Source organism: Arachis duranensis, chromosome 3 (assembly GCF_000817695.3).
Source record: "Arachis duranensis cultivar V14167 chromosome 3, aradu.V14167.gnm2.J7QH, whole genome shotgun sequence".
Lineage (NCBI taxonomy): Eukaryota > Viridiplantae > Streptophyta > Magnoliopsida > Fabales > Fabaceae > Arachis > Arachis duranensis.
Genome location: NC_029774.3, coordinates 132,718,500 through 132,729,500, shown reverse-complemented (window position 1 = coordinate 132,729,500; position 11,001 = coordinate 132,718,500). Strand labels below are relative to the sequence as shown.

At 35.2% G+C, this 11,001-nt stretch overlaps 2 protein-coding genes across 4 annotated transcripts; both read right to left on the bottom strand.

The window, feature by feature from the left end:
* Positions 1-12: 12 nt before the first annotated feature.
* LOC107482012 (ornithine aminotransferase, mitochondrial) lies at positions 13-3,438 on the bottom strand. Its single transcript, XM_016102384.3, has 10 exons — positions 3,239-3,438; positions 2,774-2,882; positions 2,435-2,665; positions 1,833-1,992; positions 1,679-1,734; positions 1,171-1,323; positions 977-1,074; positions 722-802; positions 421-654; positions 13-342 (listed from the first exon to the last, which is right to left on the bottom strand). Exons 1-10 carry the CDS (start codon positions 3,379-3,381, stop codon positions 189-191), a joined length of 1,419 nt encoding a protein of 472 aa, XP_015957870.1. The 5' UTR covers positions 3,382-3,438; the 3' UTR covers positions 13-188.
* Positions 3,439-6,780: 3,342 nt separating this feature from the next.
* On the bottom strand, positions 6,781-10,795 carry LOC107482014 (KH domain-containing protein At4g18375). Of its 3 annotated transcripts, none has more exons than XR_001590679.3 (8): positions 10,603-10,795; positions 9,807-10,417; positions 9,090-9,602; positions 8,755-8,994; positions 8,398-8,667; positions 8,052-8,111; positions 7,628-7,724; positions 6,781-7,510 (listed from the first exon to the last, which is right to left on the bottom strand). XR_001590679.3 is itself a non-coding variant. In XM_052259084.1 (8 exons), the coding sequence occupies exons 2-8, from the start codon at positions 10,407-10,409 to the stop codon at positions 7,379-7,381; spliced, it is 1,902 nt and encodes a 633-aa protein (XP_052115044.1). In that variant the 5' UTR covers positions 10,410-10,417; positions 10,603-10,794; the 3' UTR covers positions 6,781-7,378. The 3 variants fall into 3 exon arrangements, 2 of the variants coding, with proteins under 2 accessions (XP_052115044.1, XP_015957875.1); XM_052259084.1 differs by having other exon boundaries at positions 8,065-8,111; positions 10,603-10,794; XM_016102389.2 differs by having other exon boundaries at positions 8,056-8,111; positions 10,603-10,792.
* Positions 10,796-11,001: the final 206 nt, after the last annotated feature.

Here is an 11,001-nt window from a genome sequence, read left to right as displayed (position 1 = left end):
TTGCAACTCACAGGACAGACAACATAACATATTAGAGTATAACTGAAACGGCGATACACAATGTTTTATATTTGTGATTTTTCAACAATATCACAAAACTAATAAATTATGGCATTGTTGTCAAGAAACTAATCTCGATTATTGAATAGTGTGAGGATATTACAAATATAAAAGGGTGCTCTAATGATTCAACCGTACAAGAGTCGACCGCAACGATCGCATGCACGGGAATGGGAGGCAACTTGAGAAGCATCATGTTTTGGCTTCGTCTTTTGAAGCTTGGGTAAATCAATTTCCAAGACATCAGCCAGGGCCTTAGAACCTTGTTGTATCTCATCCCAACTGCAAAACATTTACTTTTATCATTTTATGTCAAATCTTTTAGAAAGCCATTGTTCAAACCGTACTGCATTTGCTTACCTGATGCAAAGTGGAGGCGTAAAGCGGATAATTGTATCGTGTGTCGGCTTTGCAAGAACTCCTCTATCCTTCAGCTTTTCGCACAAATCATAGGCTGATACAGGGGACAAGCTCTTGCTGTTAAGCTCCACCGCGCCGAACAATCCTCGTCCGCGAACCTCCTTCACATACTTCGGGTATTGTTGCTGAATCTTGTGCAGCTCACGGCCGAGCTCCTTTCCCAGTTGCTCAGATCTGTTAATAGCATATGCAAGATAAAATAAAGGAACAACTAACAACTACAAGATTATAATTGAAATACCTTTCGACAAGCCTCTCCTCTTTGATCACATTTAGTGCCGCAATTGCAACTGCACTGGCCAATGGATTCCCGCCAAAGGTACTGTAATCAATAATATACAAACAAGTTCAGCATTCTTCCCTTGTTTAAATAAACAAATTTGCTTTCATTTCAATAAAACTTCAGACAACATTCACAACTATCGGCAAGAAAATGTAAATAAAGGAATCATAATAAGGACCATTTATAAAAAGCATTTGTATTATAAAATCAAACCTTCCATGCTCTCCTGGTTTTATACAAAGCATTACATCCTTGTCTGCAAGAACTGCACTCACAGGAAAAACTCCTCCACCCAATGCTTTCCCTAGTATCTGAGTAGAAAGACAGAATAAGGTTCAACTCATAGTGCTGGGAAAGAATAAAAAGATATACAATTCACAAGGTTAAGCTGATTTCTAATTTCTAACCACAACATCTGGGCGAACTTCTTCCCAGTCACAAGCCAGCATCTTCCCTGTTCTTGCTAACCCAGTTTGTATTTCGTCTGCAATCATCAGCACATTATATCTGCTGCAAAGATCTCTAACAGCTTTCAAATAGCCATCCGGAGGAATGATTACCTTCAAATAAATAATAAAAACATATCAAAAGATGCAACTGAGATATGTACTTTCAGAAATCAGAACATAATAAAAATGTGAATATTCAACCGAATGTCATCGCTCTTGACCAAAATGAAATCTATAAGCACACTTTTATCTTTTTTCTTAGCCAAAGAATTTGAAGAAGCAACAAGGATTTCCCACTCTATGTAAACATAATATAAAACAATCAAACGGTGAGACCGGAAATAACACCATCAAATTATAACATCAGGGTATAATGTATATAGCAACTTCTTTAGCATCTCAATTTTCAATTCAACCAACAAGGTGAGTGTTGCCAAGCAGATTAAGTGTTCTCAAAAGATCATACCCCAGCTTCACCCTGGATGGGTTCCAAAAGAAAGCCAGCTATGTGTTCTCCTTTTTCTGAATTTTTTCAGAGAAAAAAAAAAATCAAAGATCAGTCAATTTAAACTAAAATATAGTGATGAAAATGTAAAGCAAAGTATGGGGGCACTAAGAACCTTTAAAAATTCTTTCAAGGGCTTCTACATCACCAAAATCAACTTTAAGATGGCCAGGCAATAAAGGACCAAAACCCCGGGTAGCTTCATTGTCACAACTCATAGATATAACAGCTAGTGTACGGCCATGGAAGCAGCCACAACATGACACAATAATAGCCTGCCACAAGTATCCGTGAACATAAATAGACAAACACCAGGAAAATTCAAATCTGCATCTCATAAACAGAAAAGAAGATGCTATATTTTGAAGAGTAGACTTCATTTTATCTTTGTAGAAGAGGAGTACCAGTACATCTTACATGCATTTAGTTTCCAAAATATTTATTGAGAACATATGTCAAAACAGATTCTTCAGGCCATAACTAAAGCGTTTCTCCCTTTAGTTTTGCAAATACTATTAATATCCACAGAGAAAAGGGGGTTGGGGGAGGAAAATAAAGTCATAAAGTATTGTGGATTTCAGCTTAGGATGTCATGAGATATTCATTGTGTACTAGAACACAGTCCCACACTAAGCAAACATTCACTTCAACCCCATAACCTTGGAAAATGTAAAACATTAAGATATGACTACTGTTAAGATGATCTCATTGTTATACCTCATCTTTGGGAATTCTTTTCTTTTCATAACCCCACTTTCTTGCTAATTTCAGAGCTGTTTCCACTCCTTCAGCACCAGTATTCATGGGAAGAACCATATCATAACCAAGCATACTTGTCAAATGCTCAGCAAATGGTGGAAACCGATCATTGTAAAAGGCTCGAGAGCTCAGGGTCAGCTTTTCTGCCTGCTCTGTTAAGGCTTTCAGAATTTTAGGATGGCAATGTCCCTAAGGAAAAGACAGGCGCTTCAATAATTAGAAATTAACTTCTATAACTCAATGAATCAAAATTTGAGATCTATAGCTTAGGGAATAACCATGAGACAAGCATGTTACCTGATTAACAGCAGAATAAGCAGATAAGAAATCAAGATATTTGTTTCCCTCTGGATCCCACACAGCAGCTCCCTTTGCTTGAGAAAACACAATGGGAATTGGATGGTAACTGCATTTGAATCAGAAAAGATCATTTCAATTATCAACCTAAAATAATTAGTTAAGTTAAACTCGTTAACAATTAATATAAATAAATAAAAAAAAAGGAGTCTCAAAACCAAAGCAAATCCCATCATCCTTCTCTTTGTAAAAATAAAAATAAAATGCTCAATAGTGATAAACTCAGATCAAATGACACTCGAATGTATTTGAAATAAATTCATAGTCTCTACTGAAGTGATAGACTGCTCAGCAGACAAAGAGGTATTATTACTCGCAATTAATCCCTTTTTCATTTTCTGAGTAGAATTGAGGATCAAAGAGAAACACATAAAGAAAAGAATAGTGTTTGGGAGAGGAGGTTACTTGTGGGCACTGTACTGATATTCCTTATCAATGAGTTGCTGAGAAGAGGAAGAAGAAGCATGGCCCTGAAGAGCAACACCGAATCGTCTGCTTCCGCCGCAAACCCTTTGCAGCAAACACTGGACTGGTCTCCTCGCAGCCATGGAAGATTCAATAAGCTAACACCAAAACCTTTACTTAGGATTTTGGCAACTGTCTCTGTCACTCACTCGTCTTATAAAGGGTTTTTATTTTTTTATTTTTTCTGACACTGGAATTGCAAGAATTATTACACCGTTCTTTTTCATGCTTTTGCAAGTTGTAACAAACAAAAATGAATTAATAATTCATTTAAGAATTTTAATTTTCATATTTATTTTATTTATAAATGATTAAAAGAAAACTGATTTTTAAATTGATTTTTACAATAATCATACTTAACATTTAAAATATCAAAAATACTTTTTATTTATAACTGAGTGTTTAACAACAGTAGCTTTTATCAAGGATGAAATTATAAAAGAAGAGAATTTAACTTATTTAAAACTAAATAATTTAATTTAAATTTACTAATATATAAAAGATATTGTGAGCAATAAAATCAAATTTTAAATAAAAATAATTTTTTTAATAGAATAATTTTTGGCTAAAATTTTTTTATTATGGATGAAGTCATTGTGTAATTCGACTATGTTGGCTTTGTATGTATTTTTTTGGGTATGGAAATAAATAATTGGACCCTCCGATTACTTTGTATGAGATTTTTAAAATTTCTTTTAATATAAAGTTGGAGGGTTTATTTTTTTGTTGTAATTTTTTTTTTTGAGATTTACAGTTCACAAATTATACCCCTTATTTGTATACTTTAAATTTTTTTTATTTTTTAAACGTAAATCAGAGGGTTTAAATACAAAAATCAAATGGTTCAATTTTTGTACCTCCTAAAATTTAGACGGTCAGATTTCTACTCTCTAAATTAAATCGTCTCATATTTAAAAAAAATACCATAACAGTCTATAATTTAAAAAAATACTATTGTTAATCCAATATCAAAAAGAAAAAGCTATAGTTTTTTTCTCACGCGAAAAAAACTGTTAAACCTACCTTAACTAACCCGACATTCTTGTTACTTGTTCGTTTTATGAGTTTAATTCTTATGAATGTCATATAATTTCATGCTTATGTTTGATAAATGAGAGTAGTTTATTATACTGGGTATTAATTCATCTTTTTATTATTTAAATATGTATTATAAATTTATAATAACGAATATAGAATTAGTTATATCATAATTATCACTTGTATTAGATTTTATGATTATTTTGAGTTTATACTAATAAATAATATCCAAACGCTAGTGATTGAGAAAAAGAAAACTCTTATATGTTGCAATACACTTTGTTTTCTTTTTTTATGAAAAAGGAAAATGGATGAGATTCTGTTTTTCTAATTTAAAAAATATAATATTATTTAAAAAATAATAATATCCCTTTATTCTGATAATATCTTTTCAATAAATTGGTAGAAACATACAAGATAAAAGAATTAGGTGAAGGGTGGTTTCATTTCTCTATTATTCAAGTCATTCAACAACACTTTTTTCAACCTTCTTTTTTCAATATTAGGCTATTTGGAGTGAATTTTCCAGAAATCATCCAAATTATATGTTATATACTATTATAAAACTTTAAAAAATATTAATATTTTATCTTTTTATAATTAAAAAAAACTTATTTTTATAAAACAATAATATTTTATGCTACTAAAATATTAAAATCATCAAATATTTTCGTATTTCACGTTAAATTCACTCATATGTAAACAAATGAGCCCACTTTTCCACCTTGTATGTCAGAAAAATATGAATATAAAATTTTAGAATATTTAACAATATAAATAGCATAACTTGTTCTGGACCCAGGCTGATATTGGCTGGATATAAAGCTGAAATATTTTCATGGTTTTGAAATGTGAAGAGCACCAGGGGGAAAACGGCGAGTTGGGACTTGGGAGCGATTGTGTTGAGCGATTTCTCTTTTTGCTAAAATAAATATTATTATATGCAATTATGAAAGGACAAATTATACAGTCCCATTCCGCATCACATTGCGTGTACGAATAAATCATATCATATGCGATGGTGATAAGCTAAAACTATAGTGGGGTCTACACTCCATCCCCCCCAAGATAAGTACAAATAAGTAAATAACTGAATAATGACGTTCAAGTTGAAATCATAATCTTTTGGGGGAACCAACATTAGTGGCCTTATCACTGCAAAAGTTTATTACAATTGGGAGGGCTCAAACCAAACCAAACCACTAATACTTTGTTACATATGAATATATGATATAACTACAAATCATATCATACACACATTGATGTACAAATAGTACGTAACAAGTGCAATTTTAACCTCAATTCACCTGCATGACCTTATCAAATTACCAAGGACCCGAAACCTAAACTACACCTACAGTGATGAGAATGATGACGCCATAATCAAAGCTTGTCTCGGAAGAATGGACGTTAATGCATACACACACACACACACACAGGGGGGGCTAAACTGTTAGAAAACTTAACTAAGTGAGATTTTAATCCATGTGTATAGCAGAATATCCTTTTAAATAACTAGAAATATTTAGAGAGCAATTATGCAGAGATAAGTGAAAGTGAGTAATGCTATATAAGACTAACGGGAAATGGAGAATATTTCTGATTCCCAAATTCCTGGGAAGGCAAAACACGAAAATCATCCCTGACAAGTACCAGGCGATATAGCATATAATAGAAAGAAAGGAGATTCATTACGCTTAAAGAGAGAAGAGATGAGATAGTTATGAGCGTGCTGATGCTACAACATCTGGATTAGATAATGTTTTTCAATAGAATAAGGAAATGTTGCTGGAACTATGATGATTTAAATTTTAATCTTGCTGCATCCTATGAATAGTCATATTGGTCAGACAGCAATAGTTGAATAAAAACACAACTATTGCCTACAAACTTTTTATTCGGCTGGATCACTAATTATACAGGATACCAGAAATCAATTGCTTATAATCCATATTCATTTTTTGAGAATCAGACGAAGCTGCATTATGCGAGAAGACTTTATTCCAAAGCCAATGGACCTTGAAACCAGGGCAAAGCCATCGCAATGCCACACTCAAAGGGCATGAGGAGATTCAGTGGTCTTGCTAACGGAAAAGGTAGCAGCAAACAACTACTCCCTTGCGAGTGGCACAAGCCATAACAAGTGAAAAGCATACACAGGAACTTACAAAATAATTTTGATTCATAATTATGAGTATTGAGTAGTGCTACATTGGATAAGGCGAGGAGATGAAGGAACACTCATCCAACCGAAGTCAATAACAATGCAGACAGATGATCCTTTTCTTTCTTCTACTTTTTAAGACATATGGACCCATATGACCTTGGTATTTTACCTTATCTTGTTTCAACATATATCTATTGTTAAAAAGAATTGGGCGGCTATCGTTTCCTAGGTATATAATTTAGCGCATTTGATGTTATAATAAGGAGATGGTCATATATAGTTGAAAAATGCCTTCATAACCATGGATGGCAGGATTACAGGATAAGGAATTTGATTAACGGGGAAGAAAATGATGCAGAATTTTCTGAAATCCTTCAAATTCATGAGGCAACTTGAGAGCTTTCAACCAACTAGCACAAGCAACGATAACAAATGAGTGTGATAGAGACTCAGTCTCATTTGCATCATTGGGGAAGATACTTTTCTATTAGCGGGGGAGAGACAGGGTGAACCACATAAACATCACCACCTCTTTATGGTTCCTCTGAAATTAATTTGAGGAAATAGCGATGACTCCATGCTAGCAAACGACAGTACCAAACGGACATGGAGATCCTAGATTTCTAAGAGAAAACATAGTAATGAGAGTAGCTTAAGAAAAAAGGAGGAGCTATCGTTCCTACATATAAAAACCATGAATGGATCCTCCGGCACAATCTTGCAAGCTGCTGTTATGGAAGAACTTGAATCCAGATGAAGAACCAGAGAATATTCTCTCTACAGGACCAACCTAATGAAACTATGGACAGGACAAAGACATGCTTCAATAATTAAACTTTTCACCTTCGAAAACCCCGAGAAAGAAACTCAATAATTCAGGTGGCCATTATGAAAGCCTGGATCAAGTTTTCAGCTGCGCACTTCTGTTCAGGTGTGCCAGATATTACGGCAATACGATCACCCCAGGCAGACTTGGAGTCACAGATTTCTATCATTGCTCCTGAAATCTGGGGCCAAACAAGACATTAAGCAAAGCAAATTTCACAGTTAGCTTCGAAAGCCAACAATAAAACACAATATTCTCAGATAAATATACTTTCTATATAAAGTGTGAATGAACAAACCTTCCTGATATTGGCTATATTTGCCCCTCCTTTACCCAAAACCTTACTAACAGCACTAGCAGGAATCAACATATCCAAAGTTGATGGAGGAGGCAGACTGTACAGAATAAAAATACAGAAGCATAAGTCCAATAACAAGAAACATCAACAAATTTAATATAATGTTACAAAAAAGGCGGAAAAGAGAATAAGTATAAGTGGAAGTGCAATAGAGTTGCTTTCACTTTGGCTTGAAAATGTTTAAGCCCATTGGCCAAAATAAGCATTTTTCAGATAAAGGTTTCCAAACATAAATCACATCACTCTAAACCTGCGTATAAGTGTATAACCAAAATCAAGTACCCCAGAATCAACTTAGCAAACTCTAATCCAGACACACTAAATCATAAGTAAAGAATTCATATAATTTTATAACAATATATACCAACCCTCCATACAGCTTGCTGGCGTACGGGGGCATCGATCCATAGGCATTCTCTGCCATCTATTACATAGAATCAAACAAGACAAGATCAGTGACAAATAATTGGAAACTGAAAAAAAAAAGTGAGATACGTGATATGTAAGCAAAAGAAGGCAGAAAACAAAGACAAATGCAGTATATTAACACTTTGAAGGTTTGGAGTTTGGACTACAAAGATGCTCCATGCAAACCCAGGGGAGAGGGGTTTACTGAGTTATATAAAAGGAACATCTCTAAGGAATTATCCTCATAATACTCCTGTCCCCTCCATGCAACATGAGCATTGGCAAGAAAAAATGAGACATACCGACAAAGATCCATATCCATACAGGCTGCTTGAAGAAAACATTCCAAGGCCAGTTTCACTTTCAGTCCTCTGATCATAAGCCAATGGTGTGGCAACAGGAGGGACTGGAGGTAGGACAGATGGCACTGAAAGTCCAGCACCACCAGAGTACATGGATTCAGCACCAACAGAGGGATTGTGGCCATTGTCTCTTTCTCTCAACACATCTTCTCTCAGTCTTAAGATAATCTGGATTAGCGCATCTCTCACACAGTCAACTATGCCTCCCACCTAAATTCAAAACAACATCGAATAATATGAAATGAATATGCAAATTTAAGCATCAAGGAAAGTAATAATGAAGCAAAGAAGCCAAACCTCAACAAGTTCATCGTTCACATCTGCACATTTTGGTTTATCACCTTTAGAAATTCGAATATCTGCTTTAGTTCTCTTCCGAATTTCATTAATAATCGAACCACTTTTCCCAATGATACAACCTATTACTTTGGATGGAACTAGAAGCCGAATTGAAACCGTGTTATCATCTTCATCGTTTATCTTCCCTTGCATCAATAGAACAGCTTCAACTGCCATAGACTTCAGATCACTTGGTGACTACAAGATACACATCCAAGTGATTAGTTTCCATTTTAACATAAAATAGAAGTATGCAATCAATTATTAATAGAAAATATATATAACATGGGTACCTCAATCGTTGTTATAATGATTAAACACTCATCGTGCTTTGCCTTCGAATCATCAACTTCAATACGAGCACCAATCGCTTGCCTCATACTTTTAATTGTACTCCCTCCTTTTCCAATGACTCGCCCAATCTTGTCCGAGGGACACAACATTCTAATGACTAATTCCTCAGAACGAGAAGCACCTACACCAGAAGCTGCTGGAAGAGCCCCAGGAGCGGCTGGAAGGGCGGATGAGTATATAGGCCATGTATTTCCTGCATCAGCATAACCATGTACATCTCGCATGTTTGTAGCACCTAAAATTTGAGGAAGGGATCTAGGTGGGATAATAGGGTCTGAAACTGGATATAGTCCACCAGGTGGATAAATTGGAAGTTCAGAAGGAATAATAATGCTAGGTGGGGCTTCTGGCACAGATGTGTCAAGAGAGATGTCTTCCTTGGGACCGAACTTGTACATAATAGAAGAAACAGCAAATAGGGCCCTTTCCACTGCTGCTGCCTCACCAGTGATCTACACAGAATAGAAGCAAGCATATAGTAAGATGAAAGTTACAAAAATAATTTGTACAACATTCAATTCCACTAATGGTTAAATGACAACTACCTTGAGTTATTATTTCCAGTTTTCCACTATCTTAGAATTAAGAGAAGAAATAATTCCATAAAGTAAATTGTGTTTCAATGGCAAGAGTTTCATGATATTGAATATACTAACCAAAACAAAATTATCAAAATCCATAGCACAGGAGTGTGTCGGGTCAGCCGCATCCTTAGCAACAACTTTGATATTGGCTGTCGTCTTACTCCTCAGCTTCTTAATGGTAGCCCCAGCCTTCCCAATGATATTTGCAGCCTGACTTGATGGCACAAGGAGTTGACACTCCTCCTTAGCCTTTCGCTTTTTCCTCCATTCTCCAATTACAGCAGTGGAATTCGTAATGGCAGCATGAATCTTGAGAAGTGCGTCTTGTGCAGCACACAGAAGCTCCTTACCATTGAACTCATCATCAATCTCAACATCTTCCTTGCCCTTGACATAGCAGTAGATTGTTATAACACGATCCTTGGCACCGGGAAAGGGATCCACAATCTTTATTTTTGCCCTGGTTTCTTGCCTTATTGAATTAATCACTTTTCCATTCTTACCAATAACACTGCCAATAACATCATCTGGGCAGAGTATCCTATAAACAACCAATTCACCGTCTCCCTTTTCAGCATCATCGTTCATTCGTCTCTTCTGATTCCTTCTGTCCCCGTCATGGTCTCTCTGTGAATGATACCGTTTTCCAGTCTCACCCATTCGCGGAAATAACATAACAACTCCTGAAAGCAAAGCAATCCTCATATTGTTTGAAAAAGAATGGAAATCTTTGAACAATTTTAGTCAAGTATAATCAAGCTATTGAAATAGAAGAGAGCTACATTAAGTCCACTGTCTAAGAGAGTTATGAAGATAGGTTGTAGCGGCGAAAACTGGAAACTGCGAAACCAGTGATTTTGGAATATACCTGATTATGACGGCGAGAGAACAAAGAACCAATTTCGTAAAACCCTAACGAGAGAGAGAGAGACAGAGAGAGAGAATTGAGGGAAGGGGAAGGGGAAAGGGAAGGGGAAGGGTTGGGAGACCGCAGTGGAGGATTCTGATTTCTGAGAGCCGTAGGCGGGGTTTCCCTTCTCCACATCCACACTTGATAAATTCGACTTGGATCAACCATGCCCGACCCGTTGCCATCGCTATTCGGGTTTGTTAATACAAAATTTCAAATGCCATTTTTAAAATACTTGTTTCAATAAATAAATAGTAGAATTTATTATTTTTATTCACTAAATAATTAATATTGTTTAAAAGTATATTATTGAACTACTAATATAAAAGTATTAAAAAAATTACATATATTTAATAC